Source organism: Taurulus bubalis, assembly GCF_910589615.1.
Source record: "Taurulus bubalis genome assembly, chromosome: 9".
NCBI lineage: Eukaryota > Metazoa > Chordata > Actinopteri > Perciformes > Cottidae > Taurulus > Taurulus bubalis.
In genome coordinates, this window is record NC_136597.1 from 13,718,372 (window position 1) to 13,739,105 (window position 20,734).

The 20,734-nt window shown below is 43.3% G+C and overlaps 1 protein-coding gene across 2 annotated transcripts in view; it reads right to left on the reverse strand.

Annotated features, from left to right (window-relative positions):
* Positions 1 to 4,304: 4,304 nt before the first annotated feature.
* The window catches only part of frmd4a (FERM domain containing 4A), a gene marked incomplete at its 5' end in the record, with an annotated part of 54,234 nt that continues 37,804 nt past the window's right edge, over positions 4,305 to 20,734 (reverse strand). For both annotated transcript variants that reach the window (XM_079224224.1, XM_079224223.1), the window contains 17 exons: positions 4,305 to 4,823; positions 5,982 to 6,084; positions 6,968 to 7,551; positions 7,683 to 8,015; positions 8,301 to 8,459; positions 8,798 to 9,035; positions 9,167 to 9,223; positions 9,467 to 9,698; positions 11,100 to 11,222; positions 11,315 to 11,448; positions 13,121 to 13,262; positions 13,411 to 13,549; positions 14,456 to 14,532; positions 19,019 to 19,105; positions 19,311 to 19,368; positions 19,471 to 19,536; positions 19,633 to 19,716. In XM_079224224.1, coding sequence (XP_079080350.1) covers positions 4,721 to 4,823; positions 5,982 to 6,084; positions 6,968 to 7,551; positions 7,683 to 8,015; positions 8,301 to 8,459; positions 8,798 to 9,035; positions 9,167 to 9,223; positions 9,467 to 9,698; positions 11,100 to 11,222; positions 11,315 to 11,448; positions 13,121 to 13,262; positions 13,411 to 13,549; positions 14,456 to 14,532; positions 19,019 to 19,105; positions 19,311 to 19,368; positions 19,471 to 19,536; positions 19,633 to 19,716 — 2,719 coding nt within the window. In that variant the 3' untranslated portion in view covers positions 4,305 to 4,720. The remainder of the gene's footprint in view (positions 4,824 to 5,981; positions 6,085 to 6,967; positions 7,552 to 7,682; positions 8,016 to 8,300; positions 8,460 to 8,797; positions 9,036 to 9,166; positions 9,224 to 9,466; positions 9,699 to 11,099; positions 11,223 to 11,314; positions 11,449 to 13,120; positions 13,263 to 13,410; positions 13,550 to 14,455; positions 14,533 to 19,018; positions 19,106 to 19,310; positions 19,369 to 19,470; positions 19,537 to 19,632; positions 19,717 to 20,734) is intronic.

The window sequence follows — 20,734 nt, forward strand, 5'->3', positions numbered from 1 at the left end:
TTGCTGCTCTGTGCTCAACACTGGAGGGCAGCATTGCCACTGATTTGTCCTGTTCTTCAGCCTGATCCCAAAATCAGCTCACTCTGTATATTGCAAGAAGAAGAGGATGACAATGTTTTAGCTGCCAAATATAGAAATAGAAAGACTTGCTGACAGAGCAATGTCATATACTGAAGAGAAGATAAATGCACTCCAAACTGCAATCATTTAACTAACAATGTGTTGACCACACCTGGTCCCAAGGGAATTCATTGTTTTAATCTAATGACCATTGAGTGAAAATAGATGGTTGGTTTTAGTAAGCTTGCACTGATCTCTTAACTTTTCCAACAGAATCTTAATTTCCTCGTTCACACATTCACTTTTACCTTTCGCCTTACCTCTCGCTAAACCTAATTTAACCTTAAAACCCTAAGTCCCAGTCTTAAAACTGTCCCTTAAAATACTTGACAAAATGTCCTCACTTTCATGGTCTGAAACTCACAGTGGTCCTCACTGAGATAAAGGAGTATACAAAATGTTCCGACACAGTGAAGAGTCTGGTGTGTTTGAGTATTTAAATGATTGAGGATTTCATTAAGGATATAAAGCAAGGCCATACCCTACTCCTATAGTAAACTCACACACACAAGCACACTAACAGACGTGTAAGAGTGGAAAAAAATCACGGAGGAGCGAGTTTCTCACGGCATGTCGGGCTAACAGCTTCCAGCTGTTGCCTGGTTGGAAGAGCTGCTATGGGAACACAACGAGTACAAAGAGAAACATGGTATTCATTATCAAATGGACACAGAAGGAGAATAAAAGAAAGCAGGATGACGAGGTTGGGTGTCCTCACAGAAACTGCCCTCTGATAGAAACCACTTTTCTACATGGTAAAGTATCAAAACTACTACTTTGTGTGTATTTGTAGTCTGAAGCTGGTGTTTTATGATATGGTCATGTTGAGTTGCTCAAATGATCTATCTGTTCAGATGTCTGCATCTCCTGCACCTACATGGATCCATGTTGCATTTAAACAGAGAAAGATTGTTCAGTGTGATCAGAGGTTGCTGCCAACCATGTGACATCGTGGCTTGCAAATCTTAAGCGACTAAAAATGTGTGAAATAATAGCTTGCCCAGATGCATTTGTGCAGCTGTTTATCTTGTGGTTGGGTGATGAGTAATATCTTTTATCTTTAGAGTTTTTCTTCCTTTTGACCCCTCAGGAAATCCTCCGTCTCCTTCTCTTGGAGGCCAGAGTGTAGGAGGGAAGTGACTGAGGCCGGATGTGCTGACAAGAGAGTGAGTGTGTCCGGAGGAGAGGAAGTGGTGACTACACGAGGGGATCCCCTTTGATAAGTCTGAGTGATACTTCAGCAGAATGGCCAGGAAGGATTTGATCTGAGCCACCTGGAAGTGAGTGAATAACTAAATATCTTCATGTTTTTCATTAAAAAAAGGAAAACATAAAGGAAAAACAGATGAAGGCATAATCTTGAGAACATTCATCAATAATTTATTTTTCTTACTCTCAAGAACCAACACTGCTTCTCATCTTGAAAATTCATCATCAATTTCCAACAACACAGTTTTGAAAAATGTAAAGTTACTATACAAATTTTAATAGAAAAAAAGAATAAATTAACTGTGGAATTCAGTAATTTTTTTTGTCAATTCCACATTTTTTCTACAACACCTTTAATGTATTGTTATAGTTGAACAGAACTGATAAAATCAAGTTACATGCTCTATTGTCTGGTTGGGGAAGTGTCTTCTACTATTAAACTGTCTGTTAAAATAAGCTTCATTTTGCACACCTGGTAAATTGAATCTATTGATAACAATGATGATGTCTAGATCCTACGTGATGAAGCAGTAACTGGTCATTTTGTAGCACCTGAATGCATTATTACAGAACTAAAAAAACAAAACATTACTGGTTCATATAAAATGGAACATTGTAAAACAATGAATGTGAATGTTAAAAACCCCACAAAACCTTACGGCGCCCCTCCGTACATACAGGTAAAGACTGATAAAAGAGTTAGTTCATTTCTCTTGGAGTATTACAAAAAAAACCTCATACATTTCTATGAAGCACAGAAAAAATGGTGTGTTTGGGGCTACAGAGGGAAGAGACGTCACACATCTTCACATCGGGCTCAGAGGTCAGAGATCACCACAAGGTCGAGATGGGGCACACTACGGAGCAAGATGTGCTAATGTTTGCGTACAGAAGACGGGTGCTGAATGTCTCTGGGAAGGGGGGGTTGTCAGTGGATCTGCAGGGCATGCATGGGATTGTGTTTTAGCACACTAACAGTGGGCAAAGACTTTGAGTGAGCAAAGCAGGGTCAAACTTGCACTCTAATAAGGTAGCCAGAGAGTGCTGGTTCCAATCCTGGGTAAAAACTGATCAAATCTGACCAGGCATGGGTGGGTAACTCTTGGAGAACCAACCATGCAGGGAGTGGACTAAACCTTCTTATTTAAATAGCCTAGAAAGTGGCAGATTACAACAATTGGTGTGAGTGCACAAAGGAAACACAACACTATGAGGGACAGGGTAAGATGCACCTCGTTCCTCCCATGCCGTAACACATGTTGCACCATTTGTCCAGACATAATGGTGCAGACTGAAAACAACCACGTCTCTGAATGAGATGTAGAATCTGTCATCATCTTAGTGAATTACCACCAATTCAGATATTTTTGCAACAATGATAAAAATGAGTATTGACTCTGGTTAAGGGAAGATGGGGGACATTGATTTAGATACAAATAAAACATGCAGAGGTCTACTTCCTTCTTACAAAACCAGCTGTGCTTTTCTAACCCTGATCTGAATATCTGATTGTTGATTGGGATGAGTGAGAAAAGAATTCTCTCCATTTGAAAGGGTTAAAGAATTGCTTGTTTCAGTTCTGGCTATGGCTTCTCTTCTGCTTTGACAGTGGGGATTAAATATTGCCGAACTTGAAATTCGTCAATGTCCTCGAAAGAGCACTGTCGTGGAACACCTTGCCCGTGGTTCTGGCGTTTCTACCTTCCTCTTATGCGCTTTGATACAACTCATTATTAATATAATAAGTGTGAAATGAAAATTCACCAATTGTAGTTCCAGCCCTCATATACACTGTTAATGTTGTGCTTTTGAATAATCTCTACTATATCTGTCTGAGTGTCTGTACAATGTCTATAGACTGAGGGGCTTTACTGTTTGTATCTTAAAGGTGGGGCGGTTCCAGTGCTGAATTACAGTACAAATGTAAAGCACCAACATGTTTGGCACGTTTGTACTTGTTTGTGTGTTTCCGTAATATGTGTTGTGACTGCCAGTGTGTGTGTGTTCTAGTCGGCATTAAGTTCACTCTGTCTGTGTCCAGTCAGGTTGCTCCTGTCATGTTGAAGAGGTGGACAGAAAGACGAGCAAGCACGGTGCGACAAAAGGGGGCTGACAGATACTCAGTGTGGTGAGAAGAGACACTTGTGATAAAACAGATGGTTCACTATGGAGATATAGCATCAACATCAACCACAAGTAATTCCAACAGATGTCAACAGCCAAAAATAATTTACTTCAAAGGGTGAAAATGAAAAATGTGAAACGGTGGAATCAGATTGCCTTGTTTCTATATCAAAACTACAGCCAAAATGAAATGATGCAGTAATTGTTAAAATGAAGTCACTGAAATAAGCATAGATTAATGCCAAACCCAATAACCACAAGTCCCAATTCACTGATGACACACTAATGATCTTCTACTCCAAGTATCACAGAGCTGAGGGCGCTGCAAAATGCCTGCTTTAATTCACTCTGTAGACTCAAACCAGTTCATATTGTACAATGTTTGTTATTGCTATAGTCCTCATCAATATCCCAGACAGAGTCCCATAAATCCTCCTGATATTGTCACTGTGAATTCCCTCTCATACAGTTGACTGTATGGCACCAGCCCAGGGACCCTGGTGTGACCAGTCGATCCAGTAAATTGTCTTTGGTTGTGGGTTAAACTGAGAGGAGTTGAATTTGTCATTTTATAGGTTTGTTAATCCGGATTTTTCTGAATCGTTCTTTCATCTTCTTTTATTATAAATATGTGGGGACAAATAAACAAAAAAGACAAACAACATTAATGGAATAGTTAAATCCAACACAGTTTGTTTGGGCCTGGAGATGGGTTTTAAACTGTCGGCTCAAATCCAGCAGGTATCCTCTGATTGCGCGGCAGTGCACTGGAGTCAGTTAGGTCGGGGGACCAAAGATAAGATATGAAACAGATCCTGGAATGGCCGATGTTGGTTCTGCTGAGTTTGAGTTGTTTGTTTGATATTTTTCTGTGCTCTCTCTTCCCATCGATTTTTTTTCCTCCTTGTCCCATTGCTTGTGTGTGGAGGGTGAGTAAAGAACGGGCTCTGTGGTGCTGTCGGGCAACAGTTCAACAGCTGAGGTGGCACTTCTCAGTCTGTTCTGTGAAATCCGCCCTAATCAGAGCCCAGCGAGCCTGTCCCTGTCCAGCTGAGCTGTGACAGAGGGACATAATAAAGAGGTGGTGAGATGGATGGAGGGCAGGATTTAGGAAGGAGGCTCATGTCCAGTGGGCCAGTCCGCTCGGGGCAGGTTTTTTGTAGGGCCTTAAGGATGAGGTTGTTGGTTGTCGATGGGTCGTAGTGAGGGACAGTGGAGAGGCAGGAGGAGAGGGCAATGGGACTTTTCTGGGCCCTAAAGGAAGGTCTCAGACCAGGGTTCCAGGTTTGGCCTTATCACGTCCGTACCACTGCACATCTGCCAGCTCTGAACACACGGGGCTGCTGAGAAAACAGCTGTCACTGAAAGACCTGCAGAGGAAGACATGGACCAGGGTGAGACTGACTTTAGGAGCGTTTTATCTGTAAAAGTAAATTGATCAAAAAACAAAAAGATATTATTGCAATGGTTTCAAGCATTTATCTGCTTTTGAGATTGTTTGTTTGTTAAAGAATGTTCTGTGTTACAACACTTACAGCACATGATTACACTTTCTATTAGTAAATACTGTAAGGAATTAGCCACAGTGTCGGTGTCAGACCGCAGAGCAGAGCACATGCAGAGATCAGATACAGATACAGCCAAAGAAGGAGTACATGACACAGATACCGCCACCGTCAAAGAGCAAGAAATTGTCCACTTTCCCTTTTGTCAGCCCCCCACAGTTGATGATACAAGTGAACAGTCACGTCACATGAGTGCCTCACACTTTTCGAGGTGTGCAGTGCCAGATTTATATAAATAAAAATCTGATTTTGAAAAAATTCAGCTCTTCTGTCAAATTATATATTTTTTTCAAGGTTATTTTCACTCTGTTATGCTGCTGCTGTGCCTCTCGAACAGTACACTGTAGGTTTAGACCACTGGGAGGTCGAGACCAGACAGTACCTCTATGCATCAGAGCTCGGCTGAGGGGGAGACTGACAGACGTCCTCAGTAGGAGAGCTGTCTGCTGTGCCTCTAAACCAGGAGAGAGGACACACACACAAGGAAAGGAGGGTTAGTGCAGACAGAGGGAGACGAGGAAGAAATGACAAATATTAGGTAATAAGAGAAATGTCCATGATGAAAAGGGGATCGGAGAAAGAGAAAGAGACAACGAGTGAAGAAACAAGGAACAAAGATAAGATGAGTAAATCAGTAACTCAAACAGCAAAATAGAATGAAAAGTCAAGAGGAGTGACGAGAGACAAGAAAGATTTAAAAATAGATGTTAAGCCCAAATCACATTAAAACATTCTTTGGGATTAGGGCAGCAGTGTAAAACAATATCTGATGACAGATAAAACAGACTGTCAAAGCTTGTGAGGATGTTAGAGTGAGGTTTGGATAAAGATGGAGAGAAAGAAGCCGAGTAGCCAAGATGCAGTTTGTACTAAACTAATGTTTATTCATAACTTCTTCTTCAAACATCTTGTCAACCCGGTCTGCTGCTGCTGTGTGCGTGCTTGTGTTGGTCTGTCTCTTACCCGCTCTGCCAGTTGAGGATTTGCTGTGGGCTACAGGGGGGTGTTGGTGTGGCTGCGTGTTCGCTGGAGGGCGTCACACTCCTCTGGCTGCGAGGGGATGCAGCTAAGGGGAAAACTGATAGTTAGTCATGCTAAATGAGATACAACACCTGCAGCATGAGATAGAGACACAAGATTCAAATACACATTTATTGAGACGCATGAATACACAGACACAGAACAAACACACGTGGTGGAGGCTAAAGCGAGTTGAGGAAAGGAATTTCAACTATGCTTCACATGCGGGGATGTGACCACTGAGAATGTTTGGCCCAGGGGTCATGTTGGAGACAGGTCACATGACTGTTCATGTTAATGGCAGCGCGCCAGTCTCATAATCTGAAGGTCGTGAGTTCAAGCCTCACTTGGGGCATTGACGTTTGTCCACACAAACTACATGTGTTATATAAATCTGTAGATTTGTTAATCACAGTCTCAGGCTCAAACCAATCCCACTGTACACTCACAGGACATCCCCATTTTGATGTTTGAATTTAGTTGATTTGATATTGCTAACATAACGATTGATTCATTTTAATTCAAGTAAGTGAAAAGTGGGGCCACCTATAATATGAGAATGAGAAAAGAGAGTTAGAATGTTATGCTTTATTCTCACTACAAGCAACATCAACAAGCTAAACATAATTTCAGAGGAAAGTGAGGCTACCAACTGATGCTCAACATCTCACACTATTCCCATCCATCTAAAAAAAATGCCGTAAACCAGTTCCAAGAGCTCAATCGGCAGCACAGCACTCATAATCTAAAGGTCATGAGTTTGAGCGTCACTGCGGGTATTTTATCTTCGACATGTATTGTTAGAACCTCTGAATAGACCAAATATTTGTCAACCTAAATAAATAGTGTACGTTGTTATCTAAAACACATGATGATACTTTTGACCCATGAGAGACAAGGTTTATTGCGAATAAATGAAGAAGACTAACCTGGTGAGCCCTTGGCGAGTGTCCCTACTCTACTCCCTCGACTATGTCCCAGAGTGCCTTGCTGTGACCCTGTCTCGGAGGATGTAGATCCCGAATGTGAGTGACTCCTCTCCTTCAGGCTCCCTGAGGACCTCTGGTACCAGCAACGCAGCTCTTCAGACACCGCTGCCCTCCCCCCTCCTCCGCTTCCTCCACCCTCTCGCCCCAATGACGGAGTCCTTACGATCTGAGAGCGCGACGGCGTGAGTCGGCCGCTCCCCTCTCCTCCCTCTTCCCCGCCCCAAGCCTCCTTGTACAGTCCCCCGGCCGTGTAGGAGCTGGAGGTCTTGAACTGGGCCTTGACGCTGTAGTGGCCCTCCTGATCGCTCTCCAGGCTGCGCACTACCACAGGGTTTGGGCTGCCCTCCACGTATAGCGGGTACTCCTTGATGCGGTACTGGGAGGAGGGCTGGCTCTGGCTGTGGAGGTAGACTCCGTGGTGTCCCCCTCCCATCCCACCTCCACCCGAGCCTCCACCAGAGCCATTCTTAGCTGCCAGGTTTGGCATTGAGCCGGAGTTGGATGAACCCAACTGACCTGCTGACCTGGAGAGAGAACAAAGGAACCACACATACATCAATGTCACTAAAGCGCTGTTAATTTATTTCTATACATATAGTACATATTGTTCAAAAATGTAATTGTGTGAAATGAGCCACTTTCCCTGCATCCTTACCTGTGCCTTTGCCTCTGTCTCTGCCTGGCTTTGGAGGGTGAGTCCTCTCCCAAAGTGGAGTAGTTGGGGTTGCTGCTGGGGGGTCCACCAGATGGGTAGTAATGCTCTGAGCTGCTTTGGCTGGTGCAGGATGAGCAGTCGTCCAGTGGGTCAGAGCCATTGGAGTTGCGTGCTGGGACCAGGAAGAAGTCAGGGCTGCCGAGTGTGCCCAGGGTGTGCGGGTGGGCGTCGGGGTCGGGCGCCAACAGTTTGCCCTGGGACTCAAGGCTTGAGCTGCGGTTCCTAAAGTGCTGAGCGAGACTGTGCAGACGTGTGGGACTGATGTCCACTGACCTGTGAGATGCAGCATCACAAAAAAGTTGAATATAAGGGCTGAGCTGGAACAGATCTACAGACAATTATGTGAATGTGAATTTAATAATTAACAAGGTATTTGTTTTGTGAGCAAGAAACGCTTCAAGAAAGGGAACCCCGTAACCCCATACTCCAGTTGGCGTACAAACATTAGCCAAAGAAGGGAGCTTACTAGGCATTTTAATAGTTAAATATAACTTATAAAATGATAGTGAGATATGAGTCTTGAATAACCAGTAAACAACTGAAGGTATAAAGACTGACCTAGTGGAATGTACGTAGTGTGGGGTCCTGGTCTTCAGGTCTGGGGTTGAGGGCATGCTGGACTGAGAATTCCAGTGAGGGAGGCTCCTGATGGGGCTGCTCTGCAGAGAGTTACTTCCCCCTGCGTCTGCACTGCCAGAGCTTGGGAAACGCCTGTGACTTGACAAAGAGGCAAGGAAATAAACGCAATATATAATTTATTATCATTCCTTTCACATAAGCAACCTGTGTATGATGTGCTCTACTGAACTTGTGGTCAACCCACATTTGATGCTTTAATCTTAAATTCTACACACATTACTTACATTAATTACATTTGAAATGACGCAACAATCTCAAACAATCTCAAATAAACTTGAAGTTGTTTAACACTGGGTTTAAATAATTTTGGGCAGCACACACGTGTAATAATAATAATAATTTTGTGTAGCATCACACACGTGTGATGCTACACAGTCTCTCTATTCTAAAGCTAGATAAGATAAACTCCCTCATACCTGGAATGAGAGGAGCGTTTCTTGATTTTTTCATAGGGCTCATCCAGTGACGATTCACTCCATATCTTGGGTTTGATGGGTGATTTATCGTAGTCAGGGCGTGAATAGTGCAGGTGTCGCAGGCCATCCAGGGACTGAGGTGGAGGGGGTCGACTGTGAGATGGTGGTCGAGGAGGGAGGCCCTTGTGAGGCGATGCTACTGGAGAGAAGGTGGGGGTACCTGTAACTTGTGGATCATCTGAAATAGAGTAATAATTGGATTATGTCGGAGCATTAAAGATAGTTTACCCTTTCATAAAATCATGAAAAAAGCTCAGACATCAGCAAGTTATTGAATCTTGCAGAGTAATGTGAAGGATAGAGACTCACCATCATCCAAGATCAGTGCGTCAGACAATGAACTGTCTTCAGAACCAATATTGGCCTCTATTGGACAGAGAAATAAAGACGAGAGGTTAGAGATTGTACAATTACTAGATCTAAAACGTAAAAGCCTCATGTTTGCAAATTTTATGTATCAAAAAGCAACAATGTTGAAACTTGTCAGCTCCACTGTCTTTTATTCTATTAAAACAGTAGTTGAGAATAACACTTCTGTGTGTCGTGGCAACTACAGCTAATCAATACTACAATCTGATTTTCTGTAGTGAATAGGATATATATTGTTACCCTCTATGATAAGCGAAGCTCTCAGCGTAGGCTTCTTGCCAGAGCGGACCCGGTGCTCATTGATAGAGTTCTCAATTTCCTGGAGCTTCTTCAGCGCGTTCAGATAAGAAGTCTTCCTCTGTTTCTTCAGCTTCTTACTGCTCACGTGAGGATCGCTGGCAAGACGCCTGGCTGCCTCTGTAATCTGGGACTGAATGGCAAACTCCCGCTCCAAACGCTCCAGTTCCTCCTCCTGGGATAAGCACACACAAACACACAAACATGAGGGCAAACTCTGAGTAACTCAGGCACAAAGATAACGGATTCGCAAACAGTTTTAGCAACGAAATCTCTGCACAATCCAAAAGAAACAAAGCTTAGTTTGCAGACACATATTCAGACTGTAACTGGCCCATGCGATCTATTTGGTTTGACACACACACAAAGCCTTGCCAGAGAAAACACACTACGGAAATCATTTATCTGTGCTGCAGCCCCGCATTTTCTCACCACTGGATATTCTCTATTAAGACTCTCTGTCACCCAATAATAACGCCTCTCCATCAATCCATCCTCCCTTCCTCTTCACGTCTCCTGAGGTTCGAGGTGAACCAACTAAAACATATTCTGTCAAAGTGTAAATCTGTTTACTACACTGCAAACATGTCTAACTATTGTACATATACTGCAATATTTGGTGTAGTATGCTGTTAAATAGCATAGATTAATAAAATAAAACTCACCGTGTGAACTCATGTATGTGAGAGCAAACACTTGATTTCACTTGCCTCCACAGAGACAGAGCAATGATGTATTCACTTGCACCAACATCTTACTGGACTACCTCAGTGCTGAGGAATCCCTCTCTCTAGCAATCCTTTCACACTGCTGCAAGTGCACAGCTGTGTGTGTGTGTGTGTGTGTGTGTGCGTGTGCGTGCACATAAGTTTAAGGTGTACATTTAGAGACATCTTTCTCCTTGCAAGGCAGTTTTGTGATCTTGTGTCCCTGGATTATTTTCAAAGCATACAACCTCAGCGACACACACCCACACATGCCTGCATACTTACAGGCGCACACACAATCCTACTATCACCACTTCCTGTGGCGAGAATGCTGCTATTTTTAGAAAGTTCTGCTGCTCTGGAAAATCTACCCGTGGCACAAAAAGACAAAGATACAGGTCCAAGACGTCTCAGACTGTGTCTTTTCACTGTTCTCTGTTTCCTTTACTTACTTAACAATTGAGCATGGATAAGGTATTCTATCATTATGTCAATCATCATCCCCACCATTATGTGAGTATTAAGTATCTGGCTTTAAATTAAGCTAATCCTAAACCGCCCTAGATCTTTACTGGATAACTTCAAGAGCTTTTAAACACCAGTTTGATCTATAATGCCCATACTTCTCATAAATGGCTCATTAACATTACAGCTGGGTTAAAAGGAGATACACAGGCTTAACTAATTAGCGCTACATACATTAATATATTTCAATTAGTGCAGCACAGTGCCTGGCACTGATACCTACAGTATTATGTATTTGTTTCATACACTGACAATATTAGATGACCTTCTGTTTTTATTTGGGCTGTGTGGGGAGCAGGGAGATTGGAAAGTGTAATAAAGTGAACAAGGAGTTGCAGTTTCACCTCTCCCTTCAGAATAATTTTCTGCTCGTCCAGTTTGAAGGCGGTACCGATCTTCCGTCTGACAGTGGGTGGCTCCTCTCCCGGATCCAAAGGATATTCTTTCGGAAGCTTCCCTGTCAGCTCCTGCGAAAGATGACAAGGGGACACATTAGAAAGGAAGAGCTAAAAAGCATTAAAATGTTCTAAATATTAGCCAGATCTGTGTTTGCTCATACCGACTCTCTGATGCAGATACTCTTGAGTTCCTCTAGTCTCTTTTTTAGAGTTTCCTCCAGAGCATCCTGCCGAGCCCTCAGTGCTGCCAGCATGTCCTTCTTAGCTGTCTGGGAGCTGTCCGATTCCTGAGAGCCTGCACGGCACAGACAACACATCACTTGAGGGCAGGAGTCTGGAACGTATGTGTGTGTTTGGAGTAGTGGGGACCTCTGAGGCAGATTGTGGAGGTAGAAAATGGGCATGCACCTGCTATCCTTGCAGGATGTTTAGAGGGAAGTGAATGGAACGTTTCGATAAGGAAGCTGAGTTTTAGTGGTGTGTTTGTGCGAGTGTGAGTGTATCAAGGAAGGGGCGATTTAGGACAAAGTCTGTGACGCACAATCTCCACAGCCTTGAGATGATGCCAGTCTTGTTTGCAACATGCTTTGTTAAGAAAAACACATACATTCCCACACAGACACATTCTGTTTCCCTCTGTAGCTCTTTCAGTGACTGTGTGGTCAAAGATAACAACAATACAAAACAAACCACTGAAACGGACCGAAAGAAACATTAAATGGCTCTCTATTGTTACAAGCTATGCTATAAGTTTAGTGTTCCTACAGTTGTAGTTTTGCAGGGACGCAAACACTGGCAGTGTTCATTCAACTGTCCTTGCAGTTTAAAAACATTCAGTTTTATGCATTAGGTAAAGTTGAACACACATATTTCTGTTGCCTCTTATTTTCAGCCACACATGGTTTCCAATTGATCAGAGAAACTCTATGATCGAGTCAGACAGAGACGTGTTGGCTGTGGTGGAGGGGGAGGTGCATGGATCTGGCGTCACAGTTCCTGTGACATGTTTATGTTGTTGGGCAGAGATGGCCTCCAGTCAGCAGTGGATTATGAAATCAACACCCTGACACAGCAACAGTAAATCAAGCGACAAAAGATAGACAGTTAAGACAGAGACACCCTGAGGGACAAAGAGGGGAGAAAAGGGAGATTAGGAGACTAGGAATGGATAGCTGAAGAGACAAAGGGATGGGTTTAGGGTCGGATACATGTATCTATACAGAGAAAAGAAGGAAACTGAAAAAAACTGATCCGATCAGGAAGATGAGCTGGAGAAATCAAAACGAGGACAGCATGCAGGACAATTTTACTGAAAGGAAATATTAATTTATTTAGTCTACTTTAAATAGATGACCCCAAAGCCATGCTTAGCTCTTATCATCATAAATGAGGCTGCTTGGGTCTAGCAGCAGAGGCTCATCGAGTTTCAGTATTCTGCCTAATTACTCACTTTCCTAGCAGGCAACACACTTTACATGGCTGTCTGGTTTTAAAAGTGCATTTTTCTTTCAAATCTAAATTTAGTTAATGTACAAATCTTCCTGTCACACTCATTGCTTGTTCAACACGGATAGGCATTGTTTTAAAGGCTGGGGCAAAGTTGTACACTGACCCGCTGCCCTATTCATTCCCTTACACCACTAAATTTAGAGGAGGCAGGGGCCTGTGGAGGATGTGTCTGTGAGACAGGGAGGGTAGGTGTGGTGTTCCATACATACAGAAAGACACTGGGCGGAGTGGTGTGTGTACAGTATGTGTGTGAGAATATTATTCAGCAGGGAATCAATGGCCTCTTTCCAGAAGCAGCTGTTTCTGTCTCTCCAGTTGTCAACGAGACTCCCCCTCACCACCACACATGCAAACACAGAGACTAATTTGCACACATATTAGTCTTTCCCTCTCCGTTTGTCTGAGTTTCTTTCTCCTTCTCTTCCACGCACAGACACACACACTGAGCATATACTGACCTGACGAGAGCAGACTGCCACTGCTGCCACTTATAATTTTGCCCTTGCTTCCCATGTTTGCTAGTTTGGAGGTCTTCAGAGTTCCTGTTTCTGTAAGGTCTATAGCGATCTCACTCAAACTCCGCGCTGCATGAATCTTTGACTGGAAAGACAAGAATGGAGAGGGTTTGTCAAGGCACATCGTGAAGCTTTTTAATTGCAAGAGTCTCACTGACCATGCTCGCTGAGTTTCTGTATCTCATGTACATTTGTAATTATGTGTGAAGTGTGTATGAGGTGGGCCTGCTGACCTTGCTCTGCTTGCGGTCCAGGTAGAACTGGTGTTGGCTGATGGCCATGGCCCAGATGGACTTGATGAGGGCAGGACAGGCGTACCACGTATGCACAGCGATGCCACTGTGACCAAACGTCCTTCTTGTTACCGACGCCCTACAGTAAGAGCGGACACAAGGCCTCCTTATATACACTGAATACAAAAGATGGCTACATATTTACAGCAGTGAAAATACTCCCACCCGACAACACCACCACTGACACTACCACGATTACTACAATTACTACTACGGCTAATAAGAGAGAGAAAATATATTAGAGGCTTGTGAGAGAAAACCTGATGATGGATATTTTTTGCAAAGCCACACACGATGTTCCCAATTGTTTACTCATCTTTATTTAAACAGACATCTGCAGCTAAGAAACCAACTAGCTCACCCTAATGACAGCTTCCTTTGATGAAAACACCACTGCTCTCTGTTTCACCCTCTGTCTCTTTTTTCTCTCCCTCCCTCCCTTCCTCTGTCTGTAGAATAACACTCCACATATACAGCCATGTTAAATAAACACGAGAGGTCACTTCCTCTGCAAAACAGCTATCGCGCAGCCATCTATCCTTCTGTGGTCAACTATCAAGGGTTTACCCTGTGTGTGTGTGTGTGTGTGTGTGTGTGTGTGTGTGTGTGATTGTGTGTGCTTGTGTGTGAAAGAGCACATGTGTTTGTGCATGCATGTGTTAATAATCAGCCTATCAATCTGTGTCAGGCTCTACTGGGACATCCCCAATATATTGCTCTATTGCCAAGACAAATGCTGCAACCATTACTGAATTAGATTTCAATCTCTTCTTCTCTGCACTGTAGTATGAATGTTAACAAATTCACATGTGGCACAGCGGTAATTTACAGTAAAAGCTACTGGAAGCTGTCCATACCTGAGGGAAAATTCCATCACTTCCAAATATTAGCTGGAGAACATTCAATAGCAATAACATTCAATCACTAAAGTAGAACTGATGTCATGGAATTCAACACTCAGCTTAAATTTGTGTTATAAATTTACCTTCTTGGGTCATGAACTTCCACTGAAAACTTCTTCTCTCTGAAGTAGAGGTTCTCCAACTGACGCCATTGGAACACCTGAGGTTTAGGAGAAACACACTCTTCAGGGCTGCTCACATAAAAACATGCTTCACATTAAATCCACACAGCCTTCAGCCAAATCCTCTATCCTCTTCTGAGTATGTTCCAATTTGTTTTGAGAGAAAATGCAATGGATATGGAGGAAGAGAAAAAAATGGAAGAAGCTGACAAAGAGGAGGAGTTGGGAACAGAGAAAGAGGTGGAGGGAGAGGACCTAGTCTGTGGCTCTCTGATCAGGTCCAGACCAGGCGGCCATGTCCACATCAGATCCCTTCGTTGGATGACCTCACTCTTGAGAAAGACAGTGTGAGAGGGACGAGGCTTTCTTTCCTCTGCTCAGATTTTCTTTTTTTCTTCTCTTTTCCGTCCTCTTTATGAACCATCGGTTCCTCTTTAAATGGAGCCAAAGCCAGCTGGGTGAGAAAGTTTCCCCCCAGACGTACTCCACAGCATGTGTGTATCTAAAATCCTCCCAGACGCAGGGTAACAGGACGTTATGAGTTGGTGGGTGTTCACCATCTGTAGGCATGTGCATGTGTATGTGTGTTGGAGGAGGGAAAGTGTGTAAAGTTAAGTTTCCTCCTCTCCTGTAGCTTTGCAAGAAGAGGGAGGGGGCGTTAATGTCTCCCCTCCTACTGACCCCTCCTCCCTCCCTCAGGGACTGTGCTTCCTGCTCTGGGCTATGTGGTTGGTGTGTGTGAGTGTGTGTGTGAGTGTGTGTGTGTGTGTGTGTGTGCGTGTAACGAGGGGTCAGAGGAGGAGTGATGAAGGGGGAAAGAAGCTTTCTGTGGCCCCAGCAATTGAAGTGCCCTTGCTTTGTTTAGTCAGACCTCTGTGGACACGCACATACACACATTCATAGAGTCTGTTTCTTGTTAGAGAAGAGAAGTGTTTGGGCTATATCAGAACACAAGAGGGCCTGCATCTGTCAGCTGGAGCTGACACACACACACACACACACACGCACGCACACACACGCAAATCTCGTGTGGCTGTACACTGACCAACCATCAGTAATGAAAATAAAACTTAAGACTGACACACAGGAGAAAAGAAGTGGCAGACCCAGCTATGACAGGATGAGGGAGGAATAGAGGAGAAAGGGAGCTAAAGGAGGAACAGGTCACAGTCCAGGAATTTTAACAGCCTGGGAAAACAATGGACAGAGAGATGAGAGGGAGGAAGCGAAGAAACATGATGAAAAAAGTATGTAAACAGAGCCTAATGTATGCATTCATGTGCTGTATGTGTGTCTATGTGTGTGTACGTGTGCACATGAGCAAGAAGAAAGAAAACCGGCGCTCTTATCATAACTGTTGCTGTACCGTTTATTTTCAATGGAGTGTGAAGTGCTAATGTAGCATGGTGCTAAGTATAGCGGGCAGGGTAGATAGTGAGTAAGTGTGTGTGTTTGTGTTGGCTACATATGGGCCAGAGCTGTGGAAATAAGATAGGTGTTTGTAATTGTGTTTCGGCACGAGACCACTCAAACTGTGAAGCTGCTGCAATTTTGGAAGTAGACTTTGATGTCGCAGGAAAGTTGCAGGGTATGCAAATAGTGTTCAAATATATCTTGACTATCAAATCAACAGTCACATGATCTACAACAAGGTGAAATCCAATCCCCTTTAAGTTTAAAAATAGACATTTTTGTTGTGATTATGTCCTTTTTCAAAAAGTGGCCCAGTTACAGAAGCCCATTGGATTAATGAAACCTTTGTAGTTTTTATGTCAGACTGTGAATAGCGTGAATATCTGATATAAAAAAACATGCTGACAGATTCTTTCTGAGGAACTCAGTCTGTTATTAGAGTGAGACTGGTGCATGCATGCGTGCATATGTTATAAATCCTCTTCCTTTTGTCGATAAAACAATCACACACAATGGCACGAACATGCACAAGCAGAGGAAGGGACTGGTCATTGTTCATAAACAACTGGGTGTGCATGTGCACAGAGCCACGTCTGTCTCATTATATTGTCTGCGCACCCGAGCAAAAAGCCATTATAGATGAAAAGGTCAGATCTGATCGAGTGTAAAGGTCTTTCTTCGGTGTAGTGGACTCCCCGGGGATTACGGGAAGAATAGAACGTTTAAATAGCATATGCAAATTGTTCTTTTCTAAAACTTGACCTGAGGCCTCAAAGACTATTGTTTCACCCATGGGTGGGGCTCTGGTGTGCAACACTATATCCACCAGTTGTCATGGAGATGCGGATACACTCTGGAGGCACTTCCTGTTGTTTGTGTTTTGGTTGAGGTGTTTTGGAGGGATGACATTTATGGAAAAACTAATCAGAACAGGCTGTATGTGCTTTAAATGAAACACAGACAGAAGCTAAACTAAAGTTAGTGGGTGTGTGATCTCAATCTACTGCAGAAAATGAATATATATATATACAGTGTAGTGCACGTGAGATGACATTAATTTAAACCACAGCTTTGTTTGATTGAACCTTCTGGCAGCTTCTTCACAGTGTTGAGAGAACCTTTCCTGTGTTAGCCTTAAATCTGTCCATCAGGTCAACAGTCAGTCAACATATAAACCCCATAATCTCTGTCTAAATGAGTCAGAACACACTAACGAGGCATTAGTACGATGTGTGGTTCAGTCGTTAACCCCTGTCTGTGTGTACTGTGTGTGTCTGCATGGGGCCTGCGGTAAGCAGAGGGGGAACAGTATGTTAACGTAACCATATAAATGGTGAGGCTGCGGTGGATGGTCTGCATTTAGAAACAACAGGGATCTCCCCTCGTAAAAAGACTAACTAATTAAACATAACTGCCTTGAGTACACACGCTTACTTTACAGCACAACTTGAAGTCACTTTAGTCGCTTATTGATGAAAAAACATAGATCTTTTTTATTGTGACAAAAGACAGTAATTGGCCCATAATGTCTCATAATTTGTCTGCTTCCACCACACTTAGTCACAGTACTGAAAACCTGTGTGAGTCAGTGGTTACTGGTACTGGATAGACTAAACTACCACTGACTCACTAAATCAACTGCTCTTCCTCTAGGTTTGCTGAAATAGCGGTGACTCTTGTTCATACCATAACATATGGAAAGCTCCGAGTGACCTCTGTGAGTGTCTCCGCCTATGAAACATTGAACAACTTTTGAAAGGAGCACCACCCACCCTCTTTTCTCTGCTTTATTAGTGGAAAAAACCTTCCTGTGTTCATTGGGATTTAGTCAGTCTTGTGAAGTTGCATTAACAAGACATGCAGTTCACAAATCTCTTTTGGGTCAAGCTCTTTAGACAACAATCCCACTTGCACGGAGGAGCCCCATTCTTACTTTCTCTGCTGTTAAATGTGTGTGTGTAAGGGTGAAGGAGAAAGAAGGAGAGAGAGAGAGAGATTGAGGGGGTCAGAACTGAAGCTTAACGAACCAATGACTCACACTGACTGTTGCTATAGCAGCTGAATGTTTGATCAGTCTCTTGTGTGGGAATGCTATCAACTCTTACTTCCCTTCAACTCTCTCTCGGATGTCTAAAATCCCTCGCTTTATACTTCCTTCTTATATACTTTGTATCATAAAAACACACTGTTTGTGACCTTTTCACATGTTTCTCAGCATGTTTGAGTCTGTGAAGTTGATGTGAGATAATGTGGACTGCACTTCTTAGTTATTCAACACCCAATCAGCTACAACATTTGGAGGACTGGGGCAGGGACGGTGCTCAGTAGTGAGACACATTAACACAGGAATGCACAGATCAAGACACACACACACACACACACACACACACACACACACACACACACACACACACACACACACACACACACACACACAGAGCACAATGTTAGTGGCAAACAGGAAAGCTGTGTCAGACAGGAAGTATTCATCAGGATGGCGAGGATGTGTGTGTGTGGGGGTTCATTAGCTACAGAGTATTGGTGTACATGTGTGAGAGTGTCTTGGTGGTCAGTTAGTATACAGGGACGCTGTTAACCCCATTAGCACCCGATAAGACACGGCTGAATGAAAGAGACCAAGGCCCTAAAGACGACTAGAGGTCAGGGGTGAGGTAAGAAAGGCTTTCACAGACAACCCACTGGCTGCATCCGCTGGAAGGAGGACCCCATTCATAGAAATAAAAGCAGCAAAGGATGCAAAACATTCCACGTCTGAATGTCTCCAGACAGTAGTATTTGTACAGCATTGTTTGTGCTCACAATATCCGTAATGGATAGACATGAAAAATAAAAAGGCCATGAAAAGATTTCCTTCAAAAGTAACGACACACAGAAAGGAAGGTGCAAGAAGTAAGTGTCAAAAATGAAAACATATGTTGAAAGTCAGGCATTCTACACAGAAGCAGAATATTGTTTTAATAAGGCTGTGGTCAATCACAACCTTTTGTAATTTTGGAAATCATACCAACTGATGTTTTAAAGCTCACTGAAAGAGTAACTGAAGTTTTTGCAGAGGTCAGTCTGTGTTGTGTTACAGAGAGATCATCTCACCTTCCTGGGTTTGACTTTGTCCTGGTGGTCGTACTGAAAGATGCCTTTATAGCTCAGACCCAACCACCATGGGATCCCCTGCTTGTCCTAAAACACGCAACAGAAAAATACCTCAGGAAAGGTTGTCCATGTGCATGTGCTTGGGATTGATGGAGAGAGAACGGGAGAGTACAAATAGCTTTAAGCCCCATCATATCTCCAAATCCCAAACCCCCTGCGTGCAGGTCCAAAGTCAACACAAATGTGTGTGGAGCGTGTGAAAAAAAGAAAAGATAGAGTAGTAAAATTGTACCTTAACACCATAGTAATGTACTCCATATGTGGGTAGAGACTCTACAATGCTCATATAACTGTGAGGAGCAGAAAGAAAGACATGTGAGGGTTACATGTATATTCTGTGAAGCCTCCCATACAGTGAACAGACCCAACCAGAGACACATACACACACTTACTTTACAATAGCTTGCCCTCGGGACTGTCCAGTGAGCTTCTTGTAATGCTCTATGACCCGGTCTTCACTGCAGGACAGTAAATAAAGAGGAAAAGGAGAAATATTATGAATGGTAAAAACAATACAAGTTGTTGGTTTTCTGGATAGCTGACGAGCTTCTCACCAGTAGGCCAGAGATGGGTGCTCCTTCAGGGCCTGGGTGGGCAGAGCAGGCAGCTTTTTCAGGTCAGACCTGGTTGCATCATTACTGTGAGGGAGAAACCACAAGAACAATCATTCTCTGCTGTAGGCCAAACTGTTTCAGTTAAAGACTGACGAGGCGATGGCACTGAACTGTGGAAAAAGGAACACTTGAAGTATTTAGTGCAACCAGTTAATGCAAATCTATTTTGTGTAATGTCTTAAAAATGAAATGTTATCTGTGCTCATGGCTGAAATGCTCTCTATTTCAGAGACTGGACGCAGAGACACTCTGAGTTGGAAACAGGAGTGAGAAGAGAGAAAAAAACATAGAAGATAAATAAAGACAGATAAAAGGAGATACACATGTGATGGAGGAAAAAGATAACCACAAAGGCAGAGTAAATGAGACAGGGAGCAGCACAGAGAAACTTGGCCCAAGACCGTGGTTTCAGACCTCCAGAAGCAGGAGGTCTTAATACTCCACTCTAATCCCATAGCCTCTCTCCAGCCTCCACCAAGGCCTCGGAGGATTGGGGAAAGCCCTGGGAACATGGCAACCTATGAGCTAAACCCCTGGAAAAGATCCCATTTACCCAGCCTGCATGTTCTCCAATATGTGAACACAGCTGTGTGTCTGGATTGGTTGATATCCATTCAAGTAACTACTCGCTAGGTACATGTGGTTGTGTGCACAACCTGTTCTTTATGAACGGGCAGACAAGGGTTCAATCTGTGTGCACTGTGGCATTGTGACATGTTCATCTTCTCAAGTCACTAAATAATATAATACGTCTAAAAATCATCATTCTACTCGCATCAATAACATTTATTTTGATTCAAGGAAACTAAATTATATCTAAAGAGCCAACATACTGGCTAATAATATTAGTCATAATGGGTATTTTTTTAGGAGAAGCAGTGACAGATATAGTGAAACACAATATGGAGGAGGGGGGCTCTGTATGTACTGTAGTAGGGTCGACAGAGTTTTTAGAGAAGGGCGGTATGTGTGTGTGTGGGACAAATAGGGTAAGGAAAGGGGGAGGAGAGAGAAAGGAATGTCTCCAGAGTGTGTCACATTC